Source organism: Syzygium oleosum, unplaced genomic scaffold (assembly GCF_021117445.2).
Source record: "Syzygium oleosum isolate NSW1041296 unplaced genomic scaffold, Sole_v2.1 Sole_v2.01, whole genome shotgun sequence".
Taxonomy (NCBI): domain Eukaryota; kingdom Viridiplantae; phylum Streptophyta; class Magnoliopsida; order Myrtales; family Myrtaceae; genus Syzygium; species Syzygium oleosum.
The window spans coordinates 7373186-7390606 of NW_026607485.1; the positions used below are offsets into that span (position 1 = coordinate 7373186).

Genomic DNA, 17421 nt, shown 5'->3' on the forward strand with positions numbered 1-17421 from the left:
TGAGATTCCGGCCGAGGAGAGCAGGTGTCCGGCGAGAGCAAGCCACTTCCGGACGAACGGGGCCGGGGCACCGAATCCAATCCGACCGCGACCATTTCGACCCCGTTGGATCCGTTCCCGGCTTGAAGGTAAATGCTGCGGGTACCGACTCGAAGCCTCCACGTCGCGTTCATGTAACACGAGTCCACATGTTTGGCTATTTATCGACATATAGAAAAATTTGGAAACGATCGTGAATTTCCAACTGAAGAAAGGAATTTTCATAAACGAACGTGAAAATATGCAAATTCCTTTGGTACGTAAAACGGAGTAAGAATATATTTCAAAAAGGAAAAATGACATAAATAATCTCTAAACTTTGACCTGAGATGCAATTTGATCCTTGAACTTTTAATTTGTTCGATGTAGTTCCTGAACTTTACCCTAATGTTCAATTTGGTCCCTAAACTTTTAATCCGTTCAATGTGGTCCCTCAACTTTTAGTATGTGTTCAATTTAATCTCTGAACTATTTAAAAATATTCAATATAGTCCTTTCATTAATTCAAATTCAGGGACTTTATTAAATATTTTCATATAGTTTAGGGACTAAATTGAACACATACTAAAAGTTCAGGGACCACATTGAACAGATTAAAAGTTTGGAGATCAAATTGAATATTACGCACAAGTTCAGGGACTATATCGAATACATTAAAAGTTCAGGGACTAAATTGCACATTGAATCAAAGTTCAGGGAATATTCGTGTCATTTTTTCGTCCCAAAAAATGCGAAAAAATAGCGACGTTTTATCGCCACGACCGGCGCACGTAATATTATTTTCGGTTCATTTTCCTTCGAATCGCGTGCCGTACGGGATTTTCTCGCTCGGATAATTTTCCCAGGAAACGGTCAGAAAATCAATACGGGAACCCAACCCCCGGGGAAAGTCTCATCGACGAGAGGGAACGGCGACGAGACATCTCACCACCCGGCCGAGCGACGTGGATCAGGAAAGCATCTCGATGGACGCTTCGTCGCCAGCTCAGCGACGCCTCAGGGCCATTCGCCGCCACCTCGCCGCCGCCGCCGCCGACGAGTCTGACTCCGGCTCTCGGCTCGCCGCGAGCCCCACGGCCGGCGAGTTCTTCGTAGGTGAGCTACGTCCGACTTCACCTCTCTCTACCTCTCTCGCTGTGAATTTTGTGCGTCTGAGCGGACGGGAAGCCGTGACTTCTCGACGTTGCGGTTGTTGTGGTCTCTCGGAGATAATGAGATGGTGTCGAACGAGGTCGCTTTCGATTTGCTTCGGCGTTATTTTCGATGGCAGTGCTGGTCAAGGCTCGATTCTTTCTCTTCTGGGTCTGAACTTTTTGTGGATGTCCCGACGTGATTGCTACTCGGCAGGACGCCGCGAACGCGACTCGCGCCTTTTGGATTCTCGGGTAGCTTGTCCAATCGATGGTTTTCGTTTGTGTATTCTGTTCTTTTTGTTGCTATGATTTGCTCTAAGATTTTGATCCGTCATGAATAGTCGGGCACTGTTCCCCACCTCCACTACCGGTATAACTCAGATTGCTTTGGGTGGGATCTGTGGGGTCATTTGCGTCGCGAAAAAAGCTTCTCTTTATGGTGATTGGGTACCCATCGAGTTGATCATCCCAATTATATTGGTTTCTGAACGACCCGAGTGACTTTCTTTCTTTGTTTGTTTTTTTTTTTGGGATTGCCTTGACTGATTGAAGTGGCATGGATTCTTGTTTGTAAGTGGGCTTTGCATCGTTAAATCCGTGGAGTCAGTTCAGGTTCTTGATTGCAATTTGTTTGGGATTGTCCATTCATGAGGTCGCTTTACTTGAATTCGCGTCTGACGATATCCTCCCTGGGAGGAGGTTTGCTTTCTCGAACGTGAAGTGCCCTTGTGTTTGTAATGATTGGTTGCACCTTTGGTGAACAAAAGGGCAATGTAAGGGTGCAATTTGCACCAGCGTCTTTTTACCCTGGAGCCCTCTTGAAGGAACAAGATGGATATAAATAGGGGAGGACATAGGGAGAAGAAATGTGAGCTGTTTTTCATTTTGATGTCATATTTTAGGAGACGAGTCGTGGTTATTTCGCTGTCTATATAACGAAGTGAGGAGTGTTTCTAGTGAAGCATCGAGACACGCGGCAAGAATGGCTCTCTGTTTGGAGTTTTTCCATGCGGTTTGTTAATGTCAGTATCCTTTCAGAATGGTCCCAAATGTTGCTTCCTGATCTTCATCTTATCTTCACGATAGAGTCTACAGTGAGTGCAGCAATTTAGTTGACTTGCCAGTTATCTTGAAGTTTTTGAAGCAGCTATTGAATGGTTTTTCAGCTCTCACAAGCTGGAAGTATCTACAAGTGTTCTTTAGGGTCATTAGCTTTTATATAAAGATACACACACGCAATCGCTGTTACATTAATTAGCTGTTTAGGAAGAATATCTAATTGTTCTTCACACATTGATAAGAGATGCACATGCAATTGATCTTGTATAGTCTATCAATTAGTTGGTATTTGACAAATAATTGCAGAATCATTTACTTTTCTTTTTCTCTTTGGCTTGTTACTGTTGAAACAAAGTGCATCAAGCCCTATAATGTTGCATAGGGCTACTACATATGTCCCTTGCTAGAAAATTTGACCAATCGATAGCCTATGGAGTGACCAATCGATATCATTAATTGGTTGGTTAGGAAGAATATCTAGGTGTTGTTCATATGTTGATAAGAGATGCACATACAATTGATCATGTATAGCCTATCAGTTAGTTGGTGTTGAGGAAATGATTTCAGAATCATTTATTACTTTTTCTCCTCTGGCTTATTACTGTGGAAACAAGGTGCATCAAGCCCTATCATGTTGCATAGGGCTAGTACATATGTGCCTTACTAGAAAGTTTGATTGATCGATAGCCTACGGGGTGACCTGTGTATTGTTGAATTACATGATGCGTGCATTACTTTTTTGAAGTTCTATATTTTTGAGGTGATCAAGTCCTGCCTGTGGTTCAAGTTAATGATAATCCAGCATGTCTATTTCAAAATAGTGTGACAGCTTGTCCATTCATTGTCATGTGCTGAAATCTTTGCTATTTTGTCCTTGCTAGTTGCCACCTTATATAAAATGAGAGTACTTTAGTCAATATGGTCTCATATCTACATTAATCATATCAGTTGCTCATATTGTACTCTGAGCAGATCAAGGGTATAGCGTTGTGCTCCCAGAGAAACTGCAGACTGGAAAGTGGAATGTATACCGGTACGTTGTTATATATGTCTTCGACTCTTTGCTGTATTGCTTCATCACACTGAGTTAAAGTTTGATTGAATGATAACAGATCTGTTCATGCTCCTTTGAAGCTTGTGAGCAGATTCCCTGACCATCCCGAAATCGGTACATTGCACGATAATTTTGTGTAAGCATTCCCCATTTACTGGGTTAAAGCTTTTCATTCTTCCATGTTTTTAGCTTGAAATGTTTTCAGACCACTGCACCTATCTTTTCCTTTTTCTCTTGTGACTTGGGCACTGTATGATCCTTCTCTGCATTCATTTTATTGAAAAAATAATCTAAAATGTCCTCTCCGGTAATGGTCATACAGGCACTCCGTAGAAACTTTTCGAGATTACAAATATTTGGGTACTCGAGTACGGGTAGATGGAACTGTTGGAGAGTGAGTTTAGCCTTTGCTTTCCTCATATCTATGGATAGGTTGCTGTTTGGTGTTGGTATTCTTTAGTGACATTGTTTAAATGTATGCTGAAAGGTACAAATGGATGACATATGGAGAGGCAGGCACTGCTCGAGCAGCTTTAGGTTCCGGGCTAATATATCATGGTATTCCAAAGGTGAACTATATGCTCTCAATCGTGGTTATTTCTATTCTACGTCAACTAGGAAGCATGTACTTGACTTTTCCTTTGCAAAAGTAATTCTGAAATCAATCTTTATATGATTCTTTTCAGGGATCTTCAATAGGATTGTACTTTATCAACAGACCAGAGTGGCTTATTACTGATCATGCGTGCTCTGCATACTCTTACATTTCTGTTCCTCTATATGACACTCTAGGTATACACTTGCTTGTCAACAGAGCTCTGTTTGAAGCCTGATTACTCCATATTTATCTTTTTTACTGTACACATCTTCGTTCCTATCTTTGCAGGACCGGATGCTGTCAAGTATATTGTGAACCATGCTGCGGTACAAGCCATATTTTGTGTTCCCCAAACACTCAATGGGGTTAGTCCATCCCTTTTCTGTCTGGGTGATCACTGTTTATTTGAATTGTTCTAAAAAATGGAATCGACTAGCATTATGATTTGGTCACATTGGTGCCGGATGGTCTGAGGAGGAAATAAGGGAGTGTCCCCTCTGAAGCCTTTCTTTTTTCAGCAGCATAGTGGTCATATTGCCTTCTATCTTCTGATTACTCTTTCTAAATTCTGCTTCATTTGTATTTAGTTGCTGAGTTCAGTCGTCCTCACTTTGCTTTGTTTTATACTGAATTTGCAGTTGTTGAACTTCCTTTCTGAGATTCCAACTGTTCGCCTTATAGCGGTAATTAACCAAGCCTAATCTTCTATTTAACCTGCAAAAGATGATAATATGCTTCCAGATATTTAAACTCTTTTGTCTTTTTCAACCCCATGCTTGTTTATTTCATAGGTGGTCGGAGGCATAGATGAGCAAATTCCATCACTTCCATCTACAGCCGGAGTAAAAGTCTTAACATATTCCAAACTAGTCAGTCAGGTATGACATAATTTGAGACAATACATTTCTTTTGTAAAATGAAAATTAAGCTGATCTATAATTGTTGCGTCAATCCTGAAGATAATCCATCAAGTTGATCTTATCTTCCTTAGTGAAGTTCCAAATAATGTTTACTATGTTTAGGTTTGTCTCTCTGAAAGTTGAAAGCTCTAGATCAGTCAAGCCTTTGCTGGGGGAATAATTGTTTATGGAAAAAACAATGAGAACGAGTGGCATGCCGTAAATAATTTCTTGACGGAGGACAGTGAGTGTACTTGAAGCCATAATTCTTGACTTTAGTAATCTCCATGTTGACCTTGATTTGTTCCTAATGGCCATGTAGAAGACTGGGATTTCCTCGTCCACATATAAGCATTTTTGATAACTCAGGCAATCATCTTTGATCACATGGAATTTGCCTGTTTCCAGTGTCTCAAGAAAGAGTTCATTATATTTGCACATCTATTACTTTATGTCACTGTGACTCCCAATCTTGTACTATGCTCAATATGTGTTTTCCCGAGAAAGCGATTTCTCTTAATCATGTATAATTGTTAGGGTCATAGTAGCATCCAGCCATTCTGCCCACCAAAACCAGATGATGTTGCTACAATTTGTTACACAAGTGGTACAACTGGAACACCAAAGGTGAATACTGCTTTCAGTGAATTTCCGGTCCTTATGTTCAAGCTTTGATCCTTGTAACAGTCGAATACTTATGGTGACTCCTTGTTTCTTGTGCTAACTGCTTAGGGAGCTGTACTGACCCATGGCAACTTAATAGCAAATGTTGCTGGCTCCACTACTAATATTAAATTCTACCCTTCTGATGTGTAAGTAGTGGGCTTTCTTTCTGGTCGTCTTGTTCGCCACCTTTTACTTGCTTGTTCTTTCTCACACGACCTTTTATTTGCACAGCTACATATCATATCTTCCGCTGGCACATATCTATGAAAGAGCCAACCAAGTCTTGACAGCTTATTTCGGAGTTGCCGTTGGATTCTACCAGGGGGTACGCTTATTGAGACATTACTAATTAGTTAATTTTTCTATTACTTCTAGTGAATGATGCATGTCAACATGTTTGTTTTGATGTTTGTGATATTAGAAGTTCCATGCTACTGACGAGGTGATTATAGGAGAAGAAACAAAAGTTTGAGTTGTGAGGGAACAAAGTCAGTATTTGCTGTTCAACAACAGATTGTTAGTCAGTGGGTTAATTGATGAATTTAACTGAAGGCCTTGAAAACTTGTTTGGATCCATTGTATTGGCATTTTTCATTGGGAAGGTTCCTTTTGGAACCACCTGTTTAAGTACTTTACCAAGTTGTGTAAGGACATAGCTTTAAAGTTGTTCGTTAGGCACATGGGAGAGCCATGTTGCAGATTTTCTTAGGGTTAGATCTGTATTGAGATTTTTTCTGCCAATGTAAGAGACACTGCTGCAGCCACTCAGAGAATCAATAGTCAATAGCGATCTTTCTTTCAAATAAATCATTGGAGTTGCATATCTTATGAGCACATTCGTGGCTTAAATGAAATGAGAGAACAGTTTCTGTCTGTAAATTGCATTTTAATCAGTTATAGTGGCTAGAGTTTCTGCGCTGAATTTACTATGAAGACAGTTCATCTTTACCTGGTTGTTGCCACGCATTTTGATTCGATCCAATCCATTTGTTCGTAGAGCTATCAACTTGATTGCAGACATTACTAAAGCACCTGTAACAGAGGGATGGATAGTCATATCTTACAGTTTACTTATTTTTTTCTCTTTTTTCGTGCTTTTTCGTACTCCTTATTCTCCTTGTCTTGATTGTTTCTAAGTTGACCTATGATCTCAATTTGAGAGGGAAGCTGGCAATTTTGATGAGCTAATGCTTTCTCAGAATAAGGAACTTGCTGTCCATACATCTATTTTTTCGTGAATGTGATAATTTATATATCATTCACTTGGTGTGGAAACATATCCGAATACATGTAGTGCTGTCGTAAAGTTAATGGTTAAGATGTTATGTTTCTGCACTTGCATATTATATACCATTTTCATCTTGGTATTAGATAACATTTTAAGAAAGCAGAGACATGTCATTGGGCTTCACGGTTCATTATAGGATAGACCATTGGTTTCATGGAGTTTTTCGATATAGCCATCAGCAATTGTAAAAGAACTAACATTTTTGTATTACACTTCCATTTTTTGCTTCTAGTGGCTTGACATTTTATTGAATGAATCTTTTTTTTAAGAGTGGCCTTACATGCTCCTATCTTTTTCTGTACAGGATAATCTGAAATTAATGGATGATATGGCTGCCCTAAGACCCACCATATTTTGCAGTGTACCTCGCTTGTACAATAGGATATATGCTGGGTAAGATGGGAAGTAACTTTATTTATTGTCAGATGCATAGTCATGCGGTCAATTTAATGAGTGCCTCAACTGTGCAGTATTATGAATGCTGTGAAAACATCTGGTGGACTGAGGGAGAGGCTCTTTAATACAGCATACAATGCCAAGAAGCAGGCGATGTTGAATGGTAAAAAAGCAATCCTAGTTTGAATAGACTTTCCTAAGTTTATTGTGTTTATCTCTTAAGGTTTCACCTTGATGGCTTTTTGTGAACTGTTTCTGAATTCTAAAGATGTACTTTTTTCGCTATAGAATGAAAGCCAAGAAAGGGAGGGAAATTGAAAAACCTTCTTTTAACTATGTTGAGGACAGCTAAAGAGATAAAACTTTCTATATTGCTCATTTGACTATTGGAACACCCCAACAAGGTTTAGAGGCCAAAAATTTACTAAAGCAATAAGTAGTCAGCACCCCCAGATGATTTTAATGCAGTTTCATTGTTCCGCCTGGCCATTTGCTACAAGGCATGAGTGGAATTTGTTAGAACCTGACATTTGCAATTTATTTGTCACCGCAAAATGGTATACTTGATTTATCTGCCTTGCAGATTTCTTAGAACTGCTCTTGATTTTTGTGAAGTTTGCAACCCCCTGGTTCCCTCACAAGGAGATTCTTGCGTACCTATCAACTGAAAAGCTTACTAGTTTCTGCAAAAATAATAATTTCAGGCAAGAACCCATCTCCCATGTGGGATAGATTGGTTTTCAACAAGATTAGGGAAAAGCTCGGTGGAAGGGTACGCTTTCTCACATCAGGCGCTTCTCCCTTGTCGCCTGATGTGATGGAGTTCTTAAAGATGTAAGTCAGCTTCTTTTCTGGGAATTTTCATTTGCCTTCTGCTGATAGAAATGCTACACTTTTAATATATCTATACTAGCTAATTAGCTTGTTCACTTCATGAGGATCATAGACTTAATTGATGATAATGAAAAAATTTGAAACAGAAAGCAATTTCTTCTTCTTTCGTTATTGCCAACATTATATAAGACCAATAAATGTGAACTTTATTGTGGTATGTAAGTGGTCATTGGGTGAAAGGTGTGGCAATTTTTTTTTTTGGTCTTTTTGCCAAATTGTTTTGAGGAATTTAAGTTCGTTAAATGTGGATCTGCTTTGGTGATAAGAAGTACTTTACATTTTCTAAACTTTCCTCTTCATTTCTTTGCGATGATAAACAAATCCGGGTTTCATATTATTTAAAGAACGTCTTTGGACTCTTTATCTTTTTAAGAATTTCAAGAAGACAATTTGTAATTGTACACCTCATTAATTAGAGGAGTCTTTGACCCAAAAAGAATTAGAGGAGTCAACTTGTACAATTATAGATGTATAGATCATTCTGCTGTTGTTCTGACGGGCATGTTGGATTTCTCTTCAGTTGCTTTGGTGGTCAGGTAACTGAAGGATATGGAATGACAGAGACTTCTTGTGTTATAAGTTCTATGGATGAGGGTGACAACCTAACTGGTCATGTTGGCTCTCCTAATCCAGCCTGCGGTATGTCGAGCATTGTGACATAACTGTCATTGGACGTTTGTTATTGCACTCGACATTCGTACTTCAATTAATTAGTGTTATGACACTGCGGCTTCTACTTGCATTACTTTTTCTTCTTATCGACTAGATCACAGAAAATGTTCTCAAATGCTATGCAATCGTCTTATTTCTGCTTTTTAGCCCCCCAAAAAAATCATTTCTGCTTGGTTGGTCCTGTTCTAGTTGGATGGTGAGACAAATAAACTACAGTTAGTCAGGTTGTATTCTTGGTTGTCAAGTATAGAGAGTTATCAATTGTTGTATGGTTGTGGTATTGACGAGTGAAGACATTAAATTCTGGCAATTAACGTTTTCATCGATAGTTTTGGTGATTTCCTATGTCGAAATTGAAAACAAATGGTTTATTGTGAAATTTCGCATGATTTCACCACACTATTATCTTTGTGGGACTAATGATTATCTCTATTTGTTTCTTGTTTGGTACTGATAGTTAATTTCCTGAAATTTTGGACCTGATAGCTAGCATGAATTAATTCTTTTATTTTGGTCGAAGCTAGCATGATTTAATTCGCAGAGTAGAAATGGTGCCTTAGATTGGGTTTCTTTATGAATTTTAATTTTTTTATTCCCTGCCTTTTCTTATTTTGGGTTGAGATGACAAAGTTTCTCTGTTTCAGAAATTAAACTTGTGGATGTTCCAGAGATGAATTACACTTCTGAGGATCAGCCATATCCGCGTGGTGAAATCTGTGTCAGGGGTCCTATCATTTTCCGAGGCTATCATAAAGATGAAGTGCAGACGTATGTTAGTTACTTTGTTTCTGGGTTCTATGTTTAGTTACTTTTTCAAGAAAGTATTGTATATGCTGAATTTTGTAGGAAAGAAGTAATTGATGAAGACGGATGGCTTCATACTGGAGACATAGGATTGTGGTTACCTGGAGGCCGTCTCAAGATCATCGACAGGTGGGATCATATAATTTTGTAACTTTCTCGTTTGACGAATCAACCAGCTCGTTCTGAAATTAACGGTGTGTAGTTGATATAATTTGTGCACTGCAAATAAGTGTGCAAAAGAAGTAGTTTTAGTTTGGTTCAGTTCTGCATCAAGCTTGCTCCTTGTCAAAATTTATGGCTCATGTAACTGCCATCTTTACCTCGATTACTGGTTCTAAGACAAATTAATAGCAGGCAAAATGTTCCAGCTCCCAAAAATGTTCACTCCCTAAAATGTGATGCCCCGGTTCCGTTACTCCTGCGCTGGGTGTGTTACCTGGGTTTTTGTTGTATTTGGATGAGGTGAATGAGTCTGGAGGTTTGGTGTTTGCATCTCTGGTATCATGACGATAGAGCTATGTCATATATAGCAACCTTTATCATCGCTTTGAAGAGGACAAGTCACAATGATGAGTGGATATTTGTTGTAGCCTTTGGCTATTTCTTTGACTTTTGAAATTTGAAATCAGACTTTTATTTGATGTCAAGTGTCTCACTCTTAAGTCTATAGACATATAAATGGTGGCATTTAATATCGCCTTACAATAAGCACAGAAAGGGTTTTAGAGTTCCATTTGTAGAGGACTAGGACCTAAGATTGCTGTGTTGGAGATGGATTATGGTGAAGCAGTTTCTCCAAGTAACTCGTGCTTTTGCAGGAAAAAGAACATCTTCAAATTAGCGCAGGGAGAGTACATTGCTCCAGAGAAAATCGAGAATGTTTATGCGAAGTGCAAGTTCATTGCACAGTGTTTCATTTATGGTAAGATGGTATACTATGAATGATAACCCCAACCCCCCTCCTCTCTCAGCACTTCCCTCTTCTTCAAGGATCACTAAGAAAACTATGTGTTTGCTTGTGATAGGTGACAGCCTGAACTCTTCTTTGGTAGCAATTGTCTCTGTTGACCCAGATGCATTCAAAGCATGGGCTGCTTCTGAAGGAATCGAGGTGATTTGTCCAATTCTTTGTTTGGTTTTAACAAGGGAATTCCAAGTATTTGCGATTGTGAAGTTGGTACTTCTTGCTTGGTAGGGTTCTAAGATATAGCTGTGGCTATTTTACTGGTATTTTGCTGGAAGATTGAGCAAACCCCACCCCCCCAAAAAAATGTCTACATTTATGGAGGATGACTGACTTGGTAAACAATTGTTTTTTGGAGAAGAACGAGTACATACTTTTGTTTTGCTGTGTTCAAATATCGTGTGTAACATTTATACAACCCCCATCCACCCACACACCAAAAGGAAAACACAGGCATGGAAGTAAAAAGAGTGGACCGACATGAAGGAATTAATTGTTTTGCTAGAACTTGCAAGATGTATTTTGCCTCTGTATTTTTGTCTGCTTGGATGACATGCAGTGGGCTGTGGGTAGAAAACTGCATACAGACTTATGCTTCTGTGATTGCTAAACTGCAGTATGCAGATTTAGGACAGCTGGGCAGCGATCCAAGAGCAAGATCTGCTGTTCTTGCTGACATGGATGCCATTGGTAGAGAAGCACAGGCAAGTACCCTCTAAAGTGTGCCAGATTTACTTTTAATTTGAATATTATGACAACTTGAACAACGAACTGATTTTATGACTTGAATTTACCTCCATATTTCAGCTAAGAGGCTTCGAGTTTGCGAAAGCAGTGACATTGGTGCCGGAACCATTTACAGTAGAGAATGGGCTTCTTACGCCAACCTTTAAGGCAAGTCATTAGACATGGAAAGCTGAGATTCTTATTAGATTTCAAAGACAGGTCAATACTAAGAAAAATCCCTCATCATGTTAAAATCTCTCATAATTTCGTTTCTTGGTCGACAGATAAAGAGGCCTCAAGCGAAGGAGTATTTTGCACAGGCCATAAGCAACATGTATGCGGAACTTTCTTCGTCGGATCCCTCTCCAAAGATGTAATGATGCAGAGCATGAATCGAAATTGACGATTCTACAAGGAATGATGGGACAACAGCGAACTTCTTTAAGAACCCAGTCCGGCATTCTATTTCGGTTGTATCCTTATTCTTCTCCAAATAAGCTTGTATGATAATTGGGGAAGATATTCTGTGATCATCAAGTACAACAATTCTTTATCCTAATAACGTGATTTTTTTGTCACACCAACCGTAATCTTCGAAAGAGCCTAGTGTCCCTCCATCTTTCTTGGATATGTCGGAAGGGATGGATGAACCGGGTGGCCTGAGAACTGCTCGTGGACTGCTGCTTTATGTGCAATGCTACCGGGTGGATGTTATTCTCGGAATCAATAGAGCAGCCAATTGAATCCGGCTGGTGAGACTAAAGATGCTGAAGTTATTCTCAGATATGGTTTTTATTCTCTCTGATCAGACTTAACTACGAGCTAAATCGGTATTTTGAATGGAAACTGAGCAAGAATGGTATTTCCATATTGTTTGTGATGGTTGCTTGTTCCTTGTTTTATAAGTGATGCTGCACGGATGAGTTCATCACCATGGTCATCATAGTCATCATCTCTCTCCCACTTCATTGCCACCTTCATGGGTACCACCACCATTGCCACCTTCATGGGTACCACCACCATTGCCACGTCACAGTTACCCACCACCATTTTACTGCTATAAGTTTTTCATTGACACCACTATGCAAGGAATGACATTTCTAACACGTCATAATAACACGACTTAAATATGACATGGAATTAACTGGTAAGTAATAAGGATAATCGTGTTCGGGTCAATATCATGTCGACCAGTGAGACATGATTAATAATCGTGTCGTGTACATGTCAAATCTGTCGGACACAAAATCCACTCGGAGAACCCATTCAATATAGCAGGTAAGCATCGACACAAGTTGCGCTTTGACCCGTTTAGATGCGATTAGTTAAAAGGTTATTTTTTCGCATCACTCTTAAGGTTTTAAGTAGGCGATATCACATTGACCATGAAAATGCTATGTAATTTGATTTGATGATATTTTGTCGAGGGATTATTGTGAGTTGTAATATAAAAAAAACTAAGGATATTTCATGGACTGATTTCGTGTCATGAGAGGTTGTGCGATTGTCTCAATCCATCAGCATATTATTTAATTGTGTTACATAGGTCGTGTCATGTTCTTTTGTTAATTTTCGGATCATATTTGTGTCACGTAGGTTGATTTAAGATTAACTGATCCTATTATGTTCGGATTGGCCCATTTCGTTATTTACCTTTATATCGACACAGCACGAACATGGCCCACGATCAGAATTACCACCCCTATACCAATGACCTCCACCGTCTAGCTACGGTCGCCATTCTCCAACTTCACCACCACCAGGAGTCAACCACTCTACCATCACCACCACCACATCACCAGCATTATCATGAGCTCCACTACTAGCGATGAGCATGGTTCTAGAATAGAACCTGGAACCTGAAAATTTGACAGGTAGGACCTGTAAGTTCCAGATTTCAAGATATGTGGTTCCAAGGTATGTGGGGTAGGCTTCAGGTTCCAAAAATTGAGAAACCTGTTTCGACGAGTAGATTCTAAGTTTTAGGTAAGTAGAACCTGGAACCTAAAATCTAAATAAGTTTTTTGTGTTTTTTCTCGGTCTATGTCTTCGTATGATCCTACGGTATTTCATGGCATTAGAGAATTAGTATATAATCTGGAACCACTAGTCTGAGCTTTCATTTTATGTCTTGTTAATGTTTCATATTCTTCGTATGTCTAAATATAAGTTGTGGTCAGTGAATCATAATAGTAAGTGATGGTCATTAAATATAATGATTTACTGCAATTGTTCAATTAATAATATAGGTGAAACCTGGGTAGATCTTGGAACCGACCCTAAAATCTGTAATAGGGTAGGTTCCAAGTTCCAAAAAATGAGGAACCTATTCTCATGGGTAAGTTCCAAGTAGAATCTATACGGAACATGGAATCGCTCACCCCTAGTATCGATTCACGTAATGATTTCTCATTTCAATTGTATTTATTTGAACCGTAATACCAGGAAAACTAGTATTTTGTATTTTCTTTGGTGAATGACAAGCTTATTTAGTATTTTTGCGTTTATTTTCGTTTTGTTTAACAAAAAATGAAATTAAAAAAAAAGAACCTGTTAGACCGTATAACCTATCTTGGAACCTGTGACAGGGTAGGTTCTAGGTTCATGTTCTGGGTTCCGACGGGTAGGTTTCGGGTTCAAAAAAATGAGGAACCTGTATCCGAGGTAGGTTCCAATATCCAGGTAGAATATGTAAAGAACCTAGAACTGCTCACCCCTATCCACTACCACCGCAATAGGGCCAACTCTTCCACCAGTCCACCATCACCAACAATTAGTAATAAAACATTTGACTTTGAGGCGCACTTTGTTTCACGAAAAAGAATGATTTATAAAATATTTTTCTAAAAATGATTGCTCACATCACTTGAAATAATTAGTCAATAAAAATATTAATTATCGATAAAAATTTATGTCTAAACATTTTTGTGAACGATGAAAAGTTTTTCGTTTGGACATTATTGTAATATAAACAATCGTTTTTTGGAAGAAGTTTTCAAAATCATTCATTTTCCGCGAAAGGCGTATTAAGAGATAAAATAAACCAATGTTGTAATGATTAAATTATGGAAAAAATATCAATAACGACACATGATGGACCAAAGAAATATAAACGAAAAATATTTAAATCTTTTAAAGAAGTTTATTTTGGATAAAAAAAAAGATTCAAACATTAATATCAAAATACGTGAGACTGAGAGAAAAATGATCGAGATCCATTAAAAATAAGAAATCCACTTGGCTTCATAGGACAATACTGATTACTTCATGTAGAGATAAATAGATGTACGCACACGGAAAGCATACTCCACAATCCACATGTTCCGACACTTCTTGATAGGAATTCCGACATTATCGCCAGTAATTTGAACGCTAAATCAAACTTCTTGTCCGATCATCTGATAACAGTAACAAAGTTTTGTACCTATCTCGAAAGTTCTGGCATTACTGCTGATAGTGTGCTCTCTGGAAATTGCAAAAATCACCAGCATCCAAGCAAAAATAGGAAAAATTGTCAAAAAAGTCCTAAACCTATTGCATTTTTGCCAATTCAGTTCTAAACCTTTTTACTTTTTGTCAATTCGGTCATAAACCTTTTCACTTCTTGCCAATTGAGTCCATTTGGTCGGCCGGTGCTGACGTGGCCGCAGGCCGTCCGGCCAACGCTGATGTGGCAATTTTTAAATATTTTTTTCTACCTTTTCCCTCTGGCTGGTCCGGCGATCGACCTCGCCGGCCTCGGGCAAAGCTCGCCCCCGCCAGCCACTGGCGAGGGCAAGCCTCGCCCGCTACTGGGTGAGGCTCGACCACGACCAGATCCAGCGAGGGCTGGCCTCGCCCAACCAAGGTGAGGTGGGCTTCGCCGTCGCTGGGTTTCGTGAAGGCAAGGCCGGCCTCCCCGTCACTGGGTTTCACTCGCCATGGCTGGTTGAGGCTCGACCTCGCCTAGATTCGGTGAGGTCGAGTCTCGCCCAGCCATGGCGAGGCTCGACCTCGCAGTGGTAGGCGAGGCTCACCCTCGCCAGTGGCTGACGGGGGTGAGCTTCGCCAGAGGCCATCAAGGGCAAACTCGTCGGTCGTTGGACCGGCTAGAGGGAAAAGGTAGAAAAAAAAGAAAACAATATTAAACTATTCGAAAAAATATTTTAAAATTGCTACATCAGTGTTGGCCGGACGGCCAGCGGCCACGTCAGCGCCGACCAGCCAAATGGACTAAATTGGTAAGAAGTGAAAATGTTTAGGACTGAATTGGCAAACTTAAAATGTTTAGGACTGAATCGGCAAAAGTGCAATAAGTTTATGACTTTTTTTAACAATTTTCCCAACAAAAATATGCATAAGCTTTTCCATTTTTGCATTCAAGCGCCGCTGCGGGAGCATCCGACTTAATTCCATCGACAAATCCAACACAGTCAATATTCATTCAAGCCAAGGTAGAATTGGGTCATAACTTAATTCGATTGGTCGAAAATGAAGTTGTCGATGAGAAGACTATCAACCAAGTTATCGATTGAGGAGTTGTCGATTAATCCTTGATGATCAAGTATCGAGTTACCGGTTCACTATAATATTTTGCCAATTTCAACACCAATCAATAACATATAGATGGGAGGCTGTTCTAAAGCGATTTCCTTGGTTATTTGTTGAAATTCTAAGATAGTTATTTTCTGGCCAAGGCTGGTTGACGAATTTTGAAAGATGAACCATGAAAGCTGAAGAGTCAAGATTTCAAGTCTCCGTGTCATTATTTACATTTCTTAGTTCTTAGGTTTTTATGAGTTGGGTTTTCCAAGAGTCAAAAATCTGAGTTCCTGGGACTTTATTTACGTTCTAGTTCCTATGTCTTTAATATTTGAGGAATCCCCATGTCTCTTTAAAGCGTGTCCATTTCCTAACAGAAGAGAACTCTCCATTGTAATGCAGATTTTGATGTATATACGAGAATTCTTCTACGTGAGTTGAACTATCTATCCGATTCTTTACCCAACGTCGTTGATGGTGAACCGGACAATTCTTTATCCTTCGCCGGTAGAGAAATTCTTTATGCCTTGATGGTAAGCTGCCATCTATCTCGGCTCTTTATCCTTTGCTGGTGGCCCGTGCCTTTAAGCATCGGTGATGAACTTTCCATATCCTTCATCCTTTACCCTTTACCCATCATCCCATTGTCACTCCATACACCGATTCATACACTTAACCCCTCAAATCTCCAATTTCGGAATCACTAGCCCATGCACCAAGTACTTAGTAGTTCAAGCGATCCTCATACCAAATCCCGCAATCCTCGAGTCGCACTCGGGCCACGACAACGACATGGGCAAGTAAGCACGTCTCGCAACTGGAACCTTCGTCGTCCTTAGCCTTTCCGCGATTAATGATTGTCGCCGTCGCCATCGCCGGTATCGCGCGGCTGAATTTAGCGCCATTGCAGATATCGTAAGCATGAGGAATGCCGGGTTGGATCATACCAAGACAAACAAAGCAAACAACTCGCGACGAATGTTTAGCTTTCAAAAAAGAATGGACATCCCATGACGCGAGGGGGTTTTGCCCTTATTGATTGCATCGTGTCGCATTTGTCGTTACAGAAAAAGATCGAATGTAATTATTTAATTGCAGTTTTTCGCATGTGCCTAGATAAATAAATAAAAAAATGCTAAATAATTCTCTCTTTTTTAAACACTAAATAAGTCACCAGGCCTACTGTCGAAGAATTTTGGGCCCCCCCGAATGGCCGTGCCATTCAAACATGAGGAGAGTTTCCTTTTCCAACAATTTTGTAATTTTTTAAAGAGCAAAGCTATAAAAAAAATCCTAAATTATGTCAATTAAGATACATTTACCATAAACTTTTTTTCCGTGACACAAAAAATCCAAACCTTGTACTTGTAATATTGTCAATGAGAACCGTTAAAAATCTACTTACATGGACGCGAGAAAGTAAACAATGTTAACATGGTGCTCACGTGACTTAAACGACGTTGTTTTGGCTGAAAAATAGGGTAAATATGTCATCTAGATAGATACAAGTTTGAGGTTATTTGTGTCTCAAGAAAAAGTTTAGGGTAAATATATCATAGTGGTCATAATTTGGGATTCTTGATGTCACAAAGAAAGTTCAGTGTAAACGTGCTACAATAAGTATAGTTTGAGATTTTATGTGACTTTTTCCCTGTTTAAAATCATGATCCTACGAAAATGACTGCTAATTAACTTTTATGATTAGTAA

The 17421-nt window shown here is 39.4% G+C and overlaps 1 protein-coding gene across 1 annotated transcript; it reads left to right on the forward strand.

Annotated features, from left to right (window-relative positions):
- Positions 1-824: 824 nt before the first annotated feature.
- On the forward strand, positions 825-11776 carry LOC115685060 (long chain acyl-CoA synthetase 6, peroxisomal). Its single transcript, XM_030610057.2, has 23 exons — positions 825-1134; positions 3204-3264; positions 3344-3421; positions 3608-3679; positions 3773-3854; positions 3972-4077; positions 4172-4248; positions 4522-4566; positions 4675-4761; positions 5320-5409; positions 5515-5594; positions 5680-5773; positions 7041-7129; positions 7207-7295; positions 7837-7966; positions 8547-8665; positions 9343-9466; positions 9545-9631; positions 10321-10424; positions 10528-10613; positions 11084-11170; positions 11274-11360; positions 11477-11776. The coding sequence occupies exons 1-23, from the start codon at positions 1005-1007 to the stop codon at positions 11567-11569; spliced, it is 2097 nt and encodes a 698-aa protein (XP_030465917.1). The 5' UTR covers positions 825-1004; the 3' UTR covers positions 11570-11776.
- Positions 11777-17421: the final 5645 nt, after the last annotated feature.

What these genes read in the sequence shown, in the direction of transcription:
- LOC115685060 (XM_030610057.2), top strand. Translation starts at nt 1,005, where the DNA reads ATGGACGCTTCGTCGCCAGCTCAGCGACGCCTCAGGGCCATTCGCCGC. An exon ending in GGCCGGCGAGTTCTTCGTAG is followed by an intron (nt 1,135 to 3,203) that starts GTGAGCTACGTC and finishes TACTCTGAGCAG; the next exon opens with ATCAAGGGTATAGCGTTGTG. An exon ending in TCCTCTATATGACACTCTAG is followed by an intron (nt 4,078 to 4,171) that starts GTATACACTTGC and finishes CTATCTTTGCAG; the next exon opens with GACCGGATGCTGTCAAGTAT.